This window comes from Homalodisca vitripennis, chromosome 5 (assembly GCF_021130785.1).
Source record: "Homalodisca vitripennis isolate AUS2020 chromosome 5, UT_GWSS_2.1, whole genome shotgun sequence".
Classification (NCBI taxonomy): domain Eukaryota; kingdom Metazoa; phylum Arthropoda; class Insecta; order Hemiptera; family Cicadellidae; genus Homalodisca; species Homalodisca vitripennis.
In genome coordinates, this window is record NC_060211.1 from 59,528,422 (window position 1) to 59,547,288 (window position 18,867).

General features: G+C 32.8%; 1 protein-coding gene across 1 annotated transcript; it reads left to right on the forward strand.

Annotated features, from left to right (window-relative positions):
- Positions 1 to 11,577: 11,577 nt before the first annotated feature.
- On the forward strand, positions 11,578 to 18,185 carry LOC124363841. The gene is made up of 4 exons (XM_046819107.1): positions 11,578 to 11,671; positions 15,904 to 16,082; positions 16,843 to 16,957; positions 18,110 to 18,185. The coding sequence occupies exons 1-4, from the start codon at positions 11,616 to 11,618 to the stop codon at positions 18,135 to 18,137; spliced, it is 378 nt and encodes a 125-aa protein (XP_046675063.1). The 5' UTR covers positions 11,578 to 11,615; the 3' UTR covers positions 18,138 to 18,185.
- Positions 18,186 to 18,867: the final 682 nt, after the last annotated feature.

Below are 18,867 nucleotides of genomic sequence, written 5' to 3' on the forward strand. Positions count from 1 at the left end.
AAGTGTCTTGACAATCCGAATCTGTTGCTCGACGTTTGGAATCGCTGCGGTTGGAACAACCGAACAACAAATGCGCTTCTAGCGTAGTAAATATACGTTTGTGATTATGGTGAAATAAGTAAACTTATTCTTTCTTACAACATATAACACCTTTGTTCTTCATTTAACATTATACAGTTTTTATTAATTAGTAGAAATATAATTTATAGATAGTAATAGGGATTACTACTAAATTAAGGGACAACATGGGAAAATAATTTTTAGGACAGTGCTTGAATCAGTATAATAGCGCTAATATTATATGCCATTAATGCTCTACTCTACTAGTGGGTATCTTGCGTTTTCTCTTTCTACAGCAGAAAATTGATAGCCTTACATGGCCCTCTACTGCAGACAGCTATGCTTTATATTATTAAAACTACTTTCTTTACATAACTGCAATGATGGTATGAATTTCCAAAACCATTTTCGTTATATAAAATCAATAAAGATTATGTTATAATATTTACATTTCTTAAATGTTAAACATTGTTTATATCTTCATATCACTTTATACTACACAATTGTAAATGAAACCTAAGGAATACCACACAATTACTAAACAATTGAACTAGGCTATCACAAATGATTTACTTGATGAACGATAATTAACTGTTGCAGGGAGGCACATTAAAATATATAACGCCATGGAAATTCAAATTGGTAATATAATAGAAAGAGCTATGGCATCTCATGATGAAAGCGGAAACGTTACTTTTTTTATAAATATTTTATATATTCATAAACTGAAATAAGAAAAGCTTAATCCATTACTTTCTCCATTTGTCTACAATTTTAACTGTTGAACAAGCCCTTATTTGTTACATTTAAAATGGTTCAAAGTGTTTTAAATAGAACATTAAGTTATTAAAGATTTGATTACAGTTTTATTTGACCCAGCTCTGAGCTACTATGATTATTGAAGCTTCCTAGACCACGTATCAATGATGCATGTTTTATGTCTGTTTCCCTTTTGGGTATAAATCAAAGGTTTTCCTGCTTGTAATAAACACGAGCAGAATTTGTAGTATTTTTTTTTTTTTCGCAAAATATAGAAAAAATGTTAATTTAATATTTTAATTGGTATCTATTGCTATTTAAACCAAACGTGTACTTTAAACCGTATAAGTTTACATGTTTTATACTATTATTTTATGTATTATTATTAGTTTTCCCAAAATTTATATTCTTCATTATTATACATGCTCCTAACTTTACATTTGATGTGATATAATTCTTTAGTTTAGAACTTTAATTATTTCCCCAGTCGTGCTGACAGTTTTTAGTAAATATTTTTATTACAAATGTGTTGCTGGTTGTTTTGTCCGTTAGGCAAAATACCTCTTTAGTGGACGTAGGCCTACTACCATACTTCGTATTATTCCAAGGCAGTAATCTCAAATTTAACCAAAATGAATTTATGCATCTGTAAATTATGCCAAATTTCTTTCTCACTGTATTTTTATTTTGTTTGTTCGTTTCGAATGATATCTGGAACTTTGTCCGAAATTGGTTTTACATCTATTGACCTAACCATTAAAAGACTTCAGAACAGCAAATATTGTTATAATTAAATATAAATATATGTAACAAGTTATGTAATAAGTTATAATTGACAAAAATAGATGTAATATGAGCAGTAAACAAAGCTACTCGACTTTATGTGTGGATAATGAGTTGAGTATCCTTTGTCTGCACTGACAATGGAGCTCTCCTCAGAACAAAGTCCCCTGACCCTTGCTCTAACCGAAAACACTATAAGTCTATATACAGTCAGTAGGGGTGACATTACTCACCATTCCAATACATGTCCTGGCTGAGAAAACTGTTTGGTTGCTTGCCTGAGATAACTGCTTCCTGGAATTTCCATTTTATTCGTGCTCAAGTTGGCACAAAACTCCTGGGTTGTGTAAAATTGAAAAATTATGATTTGCGTTTGCCGGTTAATGGGAGTTCTAACCATCAAATATTTTAATTTATACTTTTAATTATTTAAAAACTACACACTCAGATAATGAATGAATTTAAGAACTCCATCAAGTGACTAATGCCGATTTTTTAACTCAGTAGAGAATAAAATTCAATGTGTTTTTAATAACTTTTTTGTAGAATTCTAAAATTATATAATTAAAAACAATACCGGTACACGTGATCTATCCTGTATAATGATTTGGTTTTAATCATACCACAAGTATTCTGTGTTACGAATGTTTAGATATGCACTTTAGTTAGAATTTTAACAAAACGCATGGTTGTTTATGTGACGATACATAAATCTCAACAAAGTAAAATGTAATCACTTTTTCTAGTTTTCAAGAACTATTCTCATTCACCATATGTTCTTAAGTCACTCATAAGTACAGACTGAGGGAAACAGGTTTTTAACGGTAGTTGTTCGAAAACTGATATTTAAATGAAAATAAAGATCCAATTAAAACATTCACAATAATATATACCTCTTAATTGTTTGCGATAAAATAAACTTGGACTGTGATCATAGTTTTTAAATGTCAGTACGCTGATAATTTAATATTAAAGATCATTTGAAGTATGACAACAGCATTATAGTAATTTTTAGAATGTTTTGTAAGAAACCACTTTAAAGCTAGATGGCCTACTATTCAGAGGACATAGAAATTTCCAGAGAGCAGCCTGTCAGCATTGGAAACATCTCTAAGAATTGTAATAAACAGAAGCTTCCAACCTTATTCACTGCAGAAGTTCCCCTTTATGGTGTTGTTGGCTAGTGGCCCTAGGGTTGTGGAAACTTCCAGTTGGCAAAGGCCTTGATTATGGATCCTTCGTGCAAAAACTTTTAAGTAGAAACGACGGTACCATTAGGTGTTTAAAAAAAACTATGAATCCTTAAAATAAATGAAATCTACGTCCGGTTTAAAATTAAGATTGCCATAAGTTGGTTGCCTTGTTGTTCCGTTGAATAAACTAAAAATATATATTGGCATAAAAAAACTATTTATATTTGCAGTTATTACCCAAAAATATAAATACCCGTGGCTTCGCACGCCATTTTATGGTTTTGCACCTGTATCGTATGAGCAATTCTAATTCGAGTGAAATGTATTTTCTACGCCAATATTGTGTTTGTATTCTTGCTACGATCAAGACAATATGATAATTATGTCTATTTATGCCCATATAGTATTTTTATTCCATAGTTGATTTTGTCATTACATGTACATTAACAATGGCACTACTAACGTGGATTTTTATATAAACTGAACAACATTCCTACTTTAGAACATGTATTGCTCGAATTGGTACATTAGTCCAAAAGCACGGTTTAGCGAACTTTCATTTAGCATAGTTCTTGCCGACTGCTTCAAATAGATACTTCGAAGTAAAATTCTGACCATTTTATGTTTTAGGATATTTTTAAAGATATCTTTCTAAGCTTTCTACCAGGAATTCAGTTTAAAGACAAGTATATACCATAACTTAGCGCCTTCAATTAGTGTGTGGCTAATGTGTGGTACGTAACTGTTTCGTAATTGCAGTTTATAATGTGCAGGCGTTTTTAGAGCTCACGGTTAATCCACGTTTTGCCCTCCTGGTTTTTCCATTTCTAAGTGGTGTTCTGCACTAGCTTGTTTCCGTATATTCGGTACTAAGTAGACCCAGGATCCTCGTAAATATATTGGCCTCTGCTGTGGCACTTAGAGCGCCAAACAGTTGTTGGCTGCTTCTGAAGTACATTGGATATTGATATGTTCAAAATATAAATTGCTTTTAGTCATTTTCAATAACTGCCTCTTAGGATTATAATTTTATACTAAATTGGACATCTTGGTTTTGTTCGTGGTTAACAGAAAATGGAAATTTCCAGAGCAGAATTTGTCTGGGGTCGGTATTGTTAACATTTCTGCAATCATTATAAACTATCACATCTAAAGACTGCAGATGTATTTATGATGTCGACAAGGATTAGTGTACTTCGGGTTCAGGAAACTTTCTGGAGCTAGAGGGTAGTTGAGGGCCCTAGCAGATTCCCTGCCATAGCAACACAATAGCAACGTCTACACCATTTATTACCTAAACTGTTTGACAATTAGTTTATATTTTAAAATCATTTTCACGTTATTATCTAGGATCATAGAAAACAGATGAGAATAGTTTTTTAATTAAAACATGTTGCCCAACGAATATAAAAAAAACTGTCAATATAAATTTATATAATTTGGTGAGATTCAAAATGTAATTGCATTTACCTGATTTAGAAAAGGGGGTAAAATAAGAACGTTATTATCTACACTATGTCAGCATTCATGCAATAGTTTTAACTTTTCAGGATTTGTTCATCTTGATTGAATGCTAATGTTAAGTTTAGCTCCTTTTCACTTTCCACTCAGTGCAAAATCAAAAATATGTCAATGTCACCAGAGACCAATAATACTTCGTTTTTGCTGTCATAGACTTAACTACTGGAATTTTCAGACGGTCGTGGGCTCGAGATTCCAGAAATCAAAAGTTATCCTCATTGAAATAGGTTTATTCCCCACACATATGTCGATATAAAAAATATGTAAAATATACAAATTTGACAAGCTTCTGTGGACTAAACAATATCGTAGGACAACGATACAAACTTCTCAGCCCACCAATACGAATCAAACATCTGTTTAAGCCACATTAAAATATCCAAGATTACATGTGATGTTATGTGTCAATATCCATAATATTTATTTGAAAATATGAGTAGTAGCCTATTACATAAGGTGCTTACTTTTCTTAAATATAAACTTGTCCGTCAGGCCCGTGCGCATGGGGGGGGGGGTTTTTTGGGGGTTCAAAACCCCCCCTTGAAGATTGAGATATATCATAATTGTTTCCATATATCAGTTTATTGTGCTCAGTATTAGATGAATTTTTTTCTGTACCTCGACGCATCAACTTATTGAAGAGTAGATCACATATGTTTTTATTTGAAAAAGTTTTTACTTTGTTTAAAAGAATGGAGTTACAAATGTATTAAAAGTATGTAGTTTTACAATTTTATAATAAACTCATTTTCCATACGTATTAATTTTTATTCTATTACTTATTTTAAGTTTCTTCTTTTTTATTTCATAAAATAAAATATAGAAACCCCCCTCCCCCAAATAAAATTTCTGCGCACGGCCCTGTTGTCCGTCCATGTCTGGATGATATGTTGTGATGTTTTAACTAAAATATGTTGCATTCGAATAACTTTGACTTAGTGACACCTGTTGTAAAAATTTACAAAACCCAAGGAAATCGGCATAAATTTAATATTTAGATAATTATATTCTGAATCTACTGGACCTGAAACTGTAATAGGATTTTTCATAATTTGTAATTTGACTCCATAACAACAATATGACAACAATGGACTCATTACTTCATTAATGGAATTATCAATTACCGTAATTGGATTAATATAGGCTTACAATAAAGTTGATAACTATCATGCGAAACAGAGAAAAAAGTTCTTTGATGGAACTATCCTGATCATGGCAATAATAAATCTGTTACTTCGATTGTTATTACTTTTATCTCAAAAGTTAATATCTAGGAAATCAACTCTGGAATATAGAATGAACTTAGTTTGTACGACAAAACAGTATTCAGGGGCTTCGGAGGCATTTTTAGAATTATCCAACTTCGTAATGTTACGTTTATTTGGAAATGTATCTTTCTCAGTTTGATTCCTCGCAATTTAAAAAATAGATATTTAAAGTCCCATTACTTCACTATAGAGACCAAATAGAAAAGTGCTTCCGTGCTTCATTAGTCTTATTTTACCTTTGTGATTCTTTAAGATATTTGATATTTCTTATTCTAATAACGCTATATGCTATGAGTTTATGCAAAATACTCAGCTCATAGAGTTAATTTGTAAGTGACAATCCCTACATTGCGTAAATCCCTGGCTTGAGAGTAAGTCTTTGGTAGTATTTTGCCCCGTTAGGGGGGGGGGGACTTTGACGCACCGTTACGAAATTATGAAACCTCAATAATTAATTGCTTGAACTCGTTCACAAAATCTCCTATTGCTTGCCCAAATATACTAAAAGTTAGTATTATATCCCTTCCCCCCTCCAAATAAGATATTAAACGAAAAGAAGTCTCAATCGTCCATATAAGTGCAACCTTTATATGGTGTGAAGCAGTTTGTTTTAAATCTGTTTGTGTCAAAGCGTTTTTAGCCAGTAGTAGGAGTCTGAGTAAAACAACAGTAAAGTTAAAACTTTGCGTGCGAAACATTGCGGATGAAAATTGTCTGCATCATAGAACCAACTATGCAAGTTGGTAAAACACGAGTTACTCAGCAATCCGCCTCTGTTAGTTGATCTGCTCTGTGTCATGTGATGCACCTGATCTGCTCGAATTGCTGGACTTCTGGGCATCCACGTCATCTTCGTCACCCCCAGCTGTTTGCAAGGCGGCACTACACCACACAGTACATGTTCCACAGTGCTTTTCCACGTCTTCAACGCCTGGCAAACAACCTCCCCAGACATCTGGACATCTTTAATATGAGCTGTGATGCCTTCAGGAGAGAGTTGAGACTAGTCTGTCATGACTTACATATCGTCTGATAACTTTTCCCCCATTATTCTTGTTGTTTTGCTCTGTTTATTGTTTCTGCTTGTTTTTTGTTACACATTTATAATTACGACTGTGCCTCTTGGTTATATATATTACATTTTATTGCTTGCATTTTGTTGTTTTTTTCTAGTTTTCTATATAATTAAAAACAATACCGGTACACATGATCTATCTTGTATAATGATTTGGTTTTAATCATACCACAAGTTTCTGTGTTACGAATGTTTAAATATGCACTTTAGTTAGAATTTTAACAAAACGCATGGTTGTTTATGTGACGATACATAAATCTCAACAAAGTAAAATGTAATCACTTTTTCTAGTTTTCAAGAACTATTCTCATTCACCATATGTTCTTAAGTCACTCATAAGTACAGACTGAGGAGGAAACAGGTTTTTTAACGGTAGTTGATCGATTCGAAAACTGATATTTAAATGAAAATAAAGATCCAATTAAAACATTCACAATATATACCTCTTAATTGTTTGCGATAAAATAAACTTGGACTGTGATCACAGTTTTTAAATGTCAGTACGCTGGTAATTTAATATTAAAGATCATTTGAAGTATGACAACAGCATCATAGTAATTTTTAGAATGTTTTTGTGAGAAAACCACTTTAAAGCTAGATGGCCTACTGTTCAGAGGTCATAGAAATTTCCAGAGAGCAACCTGTCAGCATTTGGAAACATTTCTAAGAATTGTAATAAACAGAAGCTTCCAACCTTATTCACTGCAGAAGTTCCCCTTTATGGTGTTGTTGGCTAGTGGCCCTAGGGTTGTGGAAACTTCCAGTTGGCAGAGGCCTTGATAATGGATGCTTCGTGCAAAAACTTTTAAGTAGAAACGACAGTACCATTAGGTGTTTAAAAAAAAACTATGAATCCTTAAAATAAATGTAATCTACGTCCGGTTTAAAATTAAGATTGCCATAAGTTGGTTCCCTTGTTGTTCCGTTGAATAAACTAAAAATATATTGGCAGTTATTATCCAAAAATATAAATATACATTTTTTGGTTTTGCACCTGTATCGTATGAGCACTTCTGATTCGAGTGAAATGTATTTTCTACGCCAATGTTGAATTTGTCTTCTTGCTACGATCAAGACAATATGATAATTATGTCTATTTATGCCCATATAGTATTTTTGTTCCATAGTTGATTTTGTCATTACATGTACATTAACAATGGGACTACTAACGTGGATTTTTATATAAACTGAACAACATTCCTAATACTTTAGAACATGTATTGCTCGAATTGGTACATTAGTCCAAAAGCACGGTTTAGCGAACTTTCATTTAGCATAGTTCTTGCCGACTGCTTCAAATAGATACTTCGAAGTCAAATTCTGACCATCTTATGTTTTAGGATATTTTCTAAGATATCTTTCTAAGCTTTCTACCAGGAATTCAGTTTAAAGACAAGTATAATGTGCCATAACTTAGCGCCTTCAATTAGTGTGTTGCTAATGTGTGGTACGTAACTGTTTCGTAATTGCAGTTTATAATGTGCAGGCGCTTTGAAAACTTTTATTTTTTGTTTACTTCCAAATTTAATTTGTATTAGTATTATGAATCTATAACTGTTTAACTTTGTAAATCCAAACCATTTTTGAACACACCTACACAGACAAAAAACTTCATTAAAATAGATATGTGATTCAGTTTGCTCAGTAATATTTTTATCCTAAAATTTAGACAAATGGTAAAATACTAGTTAACGCTCAGTCATATACCATGACTTAACATGCACAACCATCGAACTCAGTGTTGCCTATATAAAAGTGTAGCTCCAATCAAAATTTCAAGTCTATAGGTCAGTAAGATGTATTGAGACACAGAAATTACATAATTGTAACCCTTCGAGAGGTAGGCTTCGCTAACGCCCAGACAGAAAAATGTTACTCGTAGATAGTATAAATATTTATTAAAGGTGTTTTTAGAGCTCACGGTTAGTCCTCGTTTTGCCCTCCTGGTTTTTCCGTTTCTAAGTGGTGTTCTGCACTAGCTTGTTTCCGTATATTCGGTACTAAGTAGACCCAGGATCCTCGTAATATATTGGCCTCTGCTGTGGTACTTAGAGCGCCAAACAGTTGTTGGGCTGCTTATGAAGTACATTGAATATTGATATGTTCAAAATATAAATTGCTTTAGTAATTTTCAATAACTGCCTCTAAGGATTATAATTTTATACTAAATCGGACATCTTGGTTTTGTTCGTGGTTAACAGAAAATGGAAATTTCCAGAGTAGAATTTGTCGGTATTGTTAACATTTCTGAAATCATTAGAAACTATCACATCTAAAGACTGCAGATGTATTTATGATGTCGGCAAGGATTAGTGTACTTCGGGTTCAGGAAACTTTCTGGAGCTAGAGGGTAGTTGAGGGTCCTAGCAGGTTCCCTGCTATAGCAACATAATAGCAATGTCTGCACCATTTATTATCTAAATTGTTTGACAATTAGTTTATATTTTTACATCATTTTCACGTTATTATCTAGGATCATAAAAAACCGATGAGAATAGTTTTTAATTAAAAAATGTTGCTCAACGAATAAAGAAAAACTGTCAATACAAATTTATATAACTTGATGAGATTCAAAATGTAATTGCATTTGCCTGATTTAGAAAAGGGGGTAAAATAAGAACGTTATTATTTACACTATGTCAGCATTCATGCAATAGTTTTAACTTTTCAGGATTTGTTCATCTTGATTGAATGCTAATGTTAAGTTTAGCTCCTTTTCACTTTCCACTCAGTGCATAGTCAAAAATATGTCAATGTCACCAGAGACCAATAATACTTGGTTGGTTTTTGCTGTCATAGACTTAACTACTGGAATTTTCAGACGGACGTGGGCTCGAGATTCCAGGAATCAAAAGTTATCCTCGTTGAAATAGGTTTATTCCCACACATATGTCGGTATAAAAATATGTAAAATATACAAATTTGAAAAGCTTCAGTGACTAAACAATATATCGTAGGGCAACGATACAAACTTCTCGGCCCACAAATACGAATCAAACATCTGTTTAGCCACATTAAAATATCCAAAATTACATGTGATGTTATATGTTATATCCATAATATTTATTTGAAAATATGAGAAGTATTACATAAGGTGCTTACTTCCAAATATAAACTTGTCCGTGCATGTCTGGATGATATGTTGTGATGTTTAACTAAAATATGTTGTATTCGAATAACTTTAATCTTAGTGACACCTTTTGTAAAAATTACAAAACCCAAGGAAATCGGTATAAATTTAATAATTAGATAATTATATTATGAATCTACTGGAAATGTTGTACAAGAAAGTTAAGCAAACTGTAATAGGATTTATCATAATTTGTAATTTGACTCCATAACAACAATATGACAACAATGGATTCATTACTTCATTAATGGAATTATCAATTACCGTGATTGGATTAATATAGGCCTACAACAAAGTTGAAACTATCATACGAAACAGAGAAAAAAGTTCTTTGATGGAACTATCCTGATCATGGCAATAATAAATCTGTTACTTCGAATGTTATTACTTCTATCACAAAAGTTAATATCTAGGAAATCACTCTGGAATATAGAATTAACTTAGTTTGTACGACAAAACAGTATTCAGGGGTTTCGGGGGCATTTTTAGAATTATCCTACTTCGTAATGTTACGTTTATTTGGAAATGTATCTTTCAGTTTGATTCCTCGCAATTTAAAAATAGATATTTTAAAGTCCCATTACGTCACAATAGAGACCAAATAGAAAAGTGCTCCGTGCTTCATTAGTCTTATTTTACCTTTGTGATTCTTTAAGATATTTGATATTTCTTATTCTAATAACGCTATATGCTATGAGTTTATGCAAAATACTCAGCTCATAGAGTTAATTTGTAAGTGACAATCCCTACATTGCGTAAAATCCCTGGCCTTGAGAGTGAGTCTTTGGTAGTATTTTGCCCCGTTAGGGGGGGGGGGACTTTGACGCACCGTTACGAAATTATGAAACCTCAATAATTAATTGCTTGAACTCGTTCACAAAATCTCCTATTGCTTGCCCAAATATACTAAAGTTAGTATTATATCCCTTCCCCCTCCAAATAAGATATTAAACGAAAAGAAGTCTCAATCGTCCATATAAGTGCAACCTTATATGGTGAAGCAGTTTGTTTAAATCTGTTTGTGTCAAAGCGTTTTAGCCGAGTAGGAGTCTGAGTAAAACAACAGTAAAGATAAAACTTTGCGTGCGGATGAAAATTGTCTGTATCATAGATACCAAGTATGCCAGTTGGTAAACATGAGTGGCTCAGCAATCCGCCCAGGTAGGAGGCACGAGTGTGTTACTGTTTGGTGACAAGTGTGCGGGCGCGGCGACTCGCGTGATAGGCAAGCAGACAGTCAGTGCCGTGCCTAGCGATTGTCTTGTTACGTTATGGTTGTATCTTAGTTAGCACGCCCCAAGAAGAAACAAGAAACAATTCAAAACTATGCACAGTTGTTCAATCCTAGTTTAATATTAATAAATTACGTTTACCTTGAAGTTTGAAATTATCTTTATTATACTACCACTTACAGAATAATATCAATTAGAGGAGGGGGGGTTGCAGTGTTACGTAAATTTCAAAGATCAGTGTTGCCGTTACAAGTGCGTCCGTTAAAAGGTGGGGTTTCTGAAAAGTTGTAACGCTACGTAATTAAGGGATGGCTCCTAAAAACAGATTAATATAGAATGACGTAGTAAGCAAAAATTGGTGCTATATAATAAGTACAAAGGGGACGTTATATGCGTTGTTAATGTGATTTTGATTGGGAAGGAGGGTCTTAACTCACTAATGCTCCGCCCAGTAGCCACCCCTTCATCAATGGTACCCGCCCCTTCCCTCTTACCCCCCTCCAACACGACCACTCACCTGCCATGACTCCTCCAAGTGTCCCCATTCTCGTTCCGACAGTTGATGTGTAAAGTTGCCAGTGAGTGTATTGTGCGATGTCTCAAGATCAACGTAAAGGATACTCCTCCCAGGATAGAAGGAAGTGGAGACGGTAAGTAAATTTAATTATTTGTACTTTAATAGGTAATTAATAAGTTAGGCAATTAATTTATTATGTAGTGTTGGGAAGAATGGTCTGAACTAATATGTAGGAAATTCTTTTGGTTAAGTAACTGCATTTAATTTGTATATTTTGAGACTTTTGCCTACAATTCAATCGTTTGGAGTATTTGGCTGGTTTGTAAAAATATGTTCATGTTTTAAACAGTGTCTTGTTTTGTAACGTTTTCGGAAATTATTATTACCTATATTTAACTTAAGAATGTATAAACAAGCTAAAATGTTTGTTTCTTTAACTTCAATAGTTAAGCCGCAGGCGTGCTAAAACCTTAGATCTACTAAGGGCAGAACTGATTACATTTTTATTAATTAATAATGTGAGTGAAAACAGTTGTAAGCAGTTAGTCCTTATCCTAAACAAATATTGGCATTGCTTTAGTTTTACACATTAGATACCAATGAGTTACAGGAGAATTGTATAGTGACAACATTAGAACATTAGACAAATCACCATTCGGGGACTTTAATATGACTGTTCTCAGCAAATCAGAGTGAAGTCTCCTTGTATACTGTACGTATTGCATACACAAATATACCTTCCGGCTCAGACAGAAGAAATATATTAGTGACAGTTGAAACAATATTAATTTATTCTCATTAGATTCACAAGTATTCAAAATCTATAAAACAGCTCGAAATATAAAGAATTATCACTAACAAAAGATTAGGAAATGTTCTAATCGTTCCAGAACATTTTCTCTAGCTTCATTAATAACTGAATTGTAAATATTTTTAAAGGCTGAACGTCTGGCTGCAATATTGAAACTAGATGGCGTTCCAAGCCCATCAAAGAACTTAGTCAAGTAATTTATAAGATCAATTTTGTACATATTTATCCAACTAACTCAGGAAAACAATGAATCCGCCGACTTATGTGCTCATTTATTTTAATCAATAATCTTTTAATCGTAAGATACCATCGTAAACAGGGTACCAAACGTCCGGCCTTAGGAGTTCCTCCTTTTTAAAGATTGTCCTCCTGTCTTTTGAAAATTATCTAAAAGTCCGGATTTTTTACAAACTCTTAAATGTTCAAAAGTAGTAGCATCACATTAAAATTCTTGCAATTTTCGAAGTCCTGAATATAGGCCATAAATTTCAACGAAATTTATTTGGAATATAATTCGAAAAATTTGAAATAAATCCTATCTTTCTTTCTAAATTACGCTATTTACCGTAGAATAAGAAAATATCCATAAAATAAAATTAAAGAGTTTAGTAAAATATACTTTTGTCTAAACATTTGAGCAAATATTTCGTATGCAGTGATCGATCGGTCAATACCGTAAAGCAGATATAAAAGACAGGCATTATCTAACTTGTACTATAAATACTGTTATAAAACTCATCTTAGTTGTATTTTGACGGAAGTAGACTTCTTAGTCCTGTGTATGTACATATATTCATACATTACAACTTGACCGAATACCGAGTAAATAGTAATGTATTTGAAGAATTATAATATTGCTCTTGAATATTTTACCTATGCTTCTAGTTTCTTAATTTTCCTGAAAACTAATTGTTTAGACAGGAAAATGTTCGATTAAAAGACAGTAAAGTTTAAATTGTAATGTATTATTTATGCACTAGAAAATAAAAATTCATGAAATTTGGCTTACGAAAAGTATTCAGTAGAATGTTAGCTTTAATTTGACTACATGTTTCCTATAGATCGTCCGATTAATAAGGGCATGATTTGTTACCTCCTAGACCCTTGCTTTCGGCTACGAGCGCAATTTACCACTGAAACTGTATATCATAAATACAACCTAAAAGAAAACCTTAATACCTCACGTTTATAATATATGTATGTCAGGAAAATTTGCCAAAAAGGAGATTTTGTTAAGGGGAGGGGGTACAGCTTGTCGAACCATTCTGCTACATAACAGTAAATGATTTATTGTGACCCTATATAAGGTTATTTTTATCAATCTTTTCAGGATAGGCTAAGCACATTCAATATTTTAATAAAAAAATATTAATAACTGTTAAAAAAATATTAAAAATGGTTTTAAATGTATTAAAAGACAAAACAAAACTTTATGGCCCAATACCTTTTTTCTCCTTAGATGAAAACTGAAAAGTTTTTCTAGTTTACAATGAGTAATACATTTTGAACCTGATTTATGTACCTGCATTCAAAACTACTAACTTATTTTTAATTTAAAAAATATACAATTTTGTTTTTAAATAATAAAATCACAAAAAATGTCTTTTGTTTACTCGCCACAATGATTCAGGTTCAGATTATAGTTATAGATGTTATGGATACCTGACAGACGTTTAGTAGCTGTAACGTTAATATGTATTGAGATATTTATTATAAAACGGTAATAAAAAAATTACTAGTTTCGGAAAATTAATGATAAAGCTATATTTTACTACACAATCGAACTAGAACTCTACAGCAGCATAAGAAACTCCTATTTCCTTAAATCCTTGTTCCTTTTGCAGTGTATGCCTTCCTTCTTTTCTAGCTTCCAGTGCCCATTTCTACCTTTTTTTAAGATCGTGTAAAAATCACGAATTAATTTTTCAAAGTGCTTGCCTGTAATTATATTTAAAAACTAGGATTTTTTATTTACTTTAGTTTCCCGCATTACAACCATAGCTGAAGCATAAGCAGCAATTTGAACAACGTTGCTACCTGCAAATCCCTTTTTAGGGCAAATAGACCATAAAACATTGTTGTAACTCGTTGGCGTTTTGTTTTGTTCCTTTTAGGCACCTTTGAAAAACCTATGGCTTGGAGAGATTGTGGAAAACAGGCTTAATGGCATCCATAATAGCAATGGAAATTGTATTTTTGTGCTTTTAATCGTTTACTGTCTCATTTACAAGTCATTACTATGTTAATATTTCGTTGTTAGCTCCCAACACTTGAAAATTTAGCCTAACGTTACTTTGGTTTTATTTTATATCTTTCTGAAATATTGTGATATTTAACTGAAACTTTCACTAAAACGTTCACAAAACATTAGAATATGTAAAAACGATTGTTTTAAGAAAGTAACTGTTTCTAGTTTTAAGGTGTACTGTCCCCTTAAGGTAATTGAAACTGACTCATTAGAATTTAAAATTACCTTGAAATTACTTGCAAGAAAGTTAAAATCTTTTATGAAAAGTGGTACATGTAATAGGTACCGGTATATAATGTGTTGTAACTAATTGAGGTGAATATAACTACGTTCAATACTAGATTGAAAATACCGTATTATCTTAGCATTTAACTATTAACTATATATATATATATATATATATATATATATATATATATATATATATATATATATATAGCTCTCACTTGCCGGGTGAATGTGCTACCACCACAGAGCCCTCAATTTTTACGATTCAATTATTTTGTATTTTCCAAACTAACATATGATCGGAAGACCAAATACCTGTATTTGACTTTAATTTACCATTAATTTTGTATATGTGGCAATAACCTAATTTAATTTCAATACACATTGAATCACAAAAAGTATTATATATATATATATATATATATATATATATATGGAAACATGGGGGGGGAGAGAGAGAGAGAGAGAGAGAGAGAGAGAGAGAGAGAGAGAGAGAGAGAGAGAGAGAGAGAGAGAGAGAGAGAGAGATATTATTATTCATTTTCATTCCAATAATTTAACAAGTTTAAAAACATCGTATTAAGCAATACGTTTTATATCTATAAAACTAGTTTCAAAGTATACTATTAACGGCGAATTTCATTCTCAGAAGCCTAAAATCACGTTTTAAGAGTTCATTTTATTTATAGACAAAATCAATTTTACAACCAGGGTCAATTGGAAAGTTTAAATAATCACCATCTTAACACAAAATAATACATCTTCACTTACTTAAAAGTCCCACTGAGTCTGAGAGAACGGATAAAATAACATCTACTGTAATTTCTTGCCTGCTACTTTCGTTCAGTTCCTAACGATAACGATAAAGTCGCAATCACGATTTGTGATCAATGCTGGCCTATCAGCTGCCGCGATTCATATCTGTTTGATTCAGTCCTCAATTTTGCCATTTGATATTAAGGTTCTCCAGAATAAATACAAGTAATGAGTTAATGACTTACTATATGTCTCTCAGTATATTTTCGGTTATAAGATACAGTGTACTTTGTCAGTATATTGGCATATTTAATTTGTTTAGGACTAAACCGTCCAAAAGTTCATACACTATAGATAGAAGACCACAGCCGCCTCAGGGGAAGAAGTCAGGTATTCCCCAGTCGAGAAAGCCACAGGTGCTGCCCAGGAAACGACAAGAACCTCTTCCGTCGCGGTCGGCTCTTAAGTGGCAGCGGAAAGAAGAAGAGTCAAAGGCTAAAGGTATGGCTTTTAGGCCGTATATACTCAATTGCTGTGTTATAGGTCAGAGGTTATCAAAGTCAAGCGTATCACGGACCCCCACCTAAAACTCCAGTGTTCGAGAACCCCCCCAACCCATGATGCTAATTATTATTAGTTTTGCCCATACAATTATACATAAATTTATAGTTTTATTTTGAATTTAATTTTTAATTTTATTAAGTGCTAGGTATTTTCAAAAAACATACTTATCACGAAAATATATCAAATTACATAATTTGATACCCATAGCCACACATGCATAAAAATAGTTCAAAAATTTTTATTTTACCCATTTTAATTGCAGTAATAACAAATGTGTGAAAATGTTTGTTCACACAAATAATTAGTACAGAAAGGAACGAGTTGTTTGAGGGCTTTGTGTACTAAATCTGTGAATTTCGACTCATTCCTTCTCCTTCCCCCCAATCCGTTTCCGTAAACACGCTTACGGTGTAACCTCAAGGACACAGCTGCAGTCTACTCTTGCAGGACCTGCTAGCATCAAATTGTGATTGACAACCATACAATTATGGGTTTTTATCATTTCGTGTAGTTGTCTAATTACCAATTCATACTTTATTTGGTGAAATGTTATTCTTCTGAGTAGTAAGTGCTTTTAATTAAAAACATAAATAAAGTTTTTAACAGCAGTCTATTATATACTACAACCACATTTCGTAGGCTAACTCCGCGGATCCCTGGGGGTTCGCGGAACCCACTTTGAGAGACTCTGTTATAGATGACGCCAGAAAGGAGTTGCGAGGAGGAGAGCAACCACAGAAACCTGAAAGTCAGGAGGAAGACAACAAACCGCTAGAAAGGGCAGTGTTTAAACGTCCGTGCTACACTGATCGGTAAGTAACAGTTGTTACCTAATAAAATAGCAGATCATAGTTAAAGTTTCTAGCAACATAGAGCAACATTATATATTTACTTGGTTTGATCAACATAAATCTTTAATTTAACATTGGAATATGTAGATAGCTATTATATAGTATTACTTGTTAAACACTCATAGGGAATAGTGAATACTTCTTTTTATTATTTTTCAATATTATAATTCAAGAATTATTTATTTACATGCTTCCTATTTTTAAATGTTTGGAATTATTACAATGACATATTAAAATAAGTAAATTTTCAGCGCTTGTTGATTGATACATTGTCTTAAATTCCAATTAGTCCAGTTTGCCCACCTGCTATTATATGTTGGGTTTGCAATGTGGAAATTGTGCACGGTTGTCGATTAGCACAGTACATCAGTATTGAACTGGTTCTCGTAATATTTATAGCAGTTTACATAGTACTGTACTTTGATTTGGTTATAATAACTTAAGTTGAATATGGATAACACATGTATTTTGAGAGTTAACATTCTTTCCAAAGGAAGTACCATATACTTATTACTGTTTCCCATAATAATAACCTAATTAATACTTTGCTTTAGACCAACGAATTTACTAATAAATCAAAATTAACCACCAAATCTACAAAACATCTTTAAGGGCGAAAAATTTCTCTATGCTTAGAATCTATAATGTATTTCTAAGTCTAAAACACCTAATTATATGTCAATTTATATATGTATTCGCGTACTTTACGTCAATACTGTTAAAAATAATCTGTAAATTAATACCTCTGTATTGAAAGAAACTTTTGCAAAATTGATAATAAAATGCATAATGATCGCAGATTTATTATTAACATTGTCGTTAGATTAGGAAAAAGTTCATCAAACTGTTTCATATATTATGTTTCGTATGAACTGGCATGTTCGATAAACTCAGGTTTTATACGCAAAACAGGTCATTATACTTATATATTTTGAATTTTTCCGAATAAGTAAACATACTGTCACGCCTGTATGACTGTGTTAAGTTATTTTGTCATCAAAATTAGATAAAAACATGCAAAATAGTCTTTAAGCACTTAATCTTAATAATATATATATATATATATATATATATATATATATATATATATATATATAAAATCTTTTTTTACAGATTCCTGCCTGAAGACGAAGATGACTGATGAAGAAAACATCCAGATAATAAAATAAAAAAAATAAAAAATAAAGACAAAAAAAATATAAAAAAAACATTTTTAAGGCTGCCGTTGGAGGTCCAAAGCCCTCATGAAAAAAGCCGATGGGAAATGTATTGAATAAGTATGTATAATAGAGAAGTACAGTGTTGCAGTCAATTTTTGGTATAGTTCCACCCCCCCCACCCCCCAAAAAGTGGGTTACACCTCCCACTGTGACTTCGCTCCTACGGGATCTAACGCCAGACCCTGGTCATGTTCAAAAACTGGATTATTACCGCCCTCAACAATGGGGGATGTAGTCCCACGCCTTGGTCATGTCTAAGGGTTGCAACTATGCCTCCTGGAGCGTTATTCAGGCTCTGTGCATCAGTGGAACAATGCCTCCCAAGGATTAACACCCCCTCCTACACTACACCTACTTGATGTTTTTTTTTTCTGGCCAACAACTTACAGTCAAATTGAACTTCTCGGTCAATAATCGATGTGAACATTTCCGCTAAATAAAGTTCGGTAGGACTTATAAGACGTATAAGACTGGACTCTGACTACACACTGGGCACGACTACACACTGGGCACGCACTTCACACTGTGTACCGTTTCGGAACAAGATGTTCTACGACAGGTGACTGCACTTAGGAAAGGGTCTGCCCCGGGACTGGATGGGGTCTCGGCTAACCTTCTTAAAAATAATATTCAATTTATCCTAAAACCTTT

What these genes read in the sequence shown, in the direction of transcription:
- LOC124363841 (XM_046819107.1), top strand. Translation starts at nt 11,616, where the DNA reads ATGTCTCAAGATCAACGTAAAGGATACTCCTCCCAGGATAGAAGGAAG. An exon ending in GATAGAAGGAAGTGGAGACG is followed by an intron (nt 11,672 to 15,903) that starts GTAAGTAAATTT and finishes TAATTTGTTTAG; the next exon opens with GACTAAACCGTCCAAAAGTT. An exon ending in AGAAGAGTCAAAGGCTAAAG is followed by an intron (nt 16,083 to 16,842) that starts GTATGGCTTTTA and finishes ACTCTGTTATAG; the next exon opens with ATGACGCCAGAAAGGAGTTG.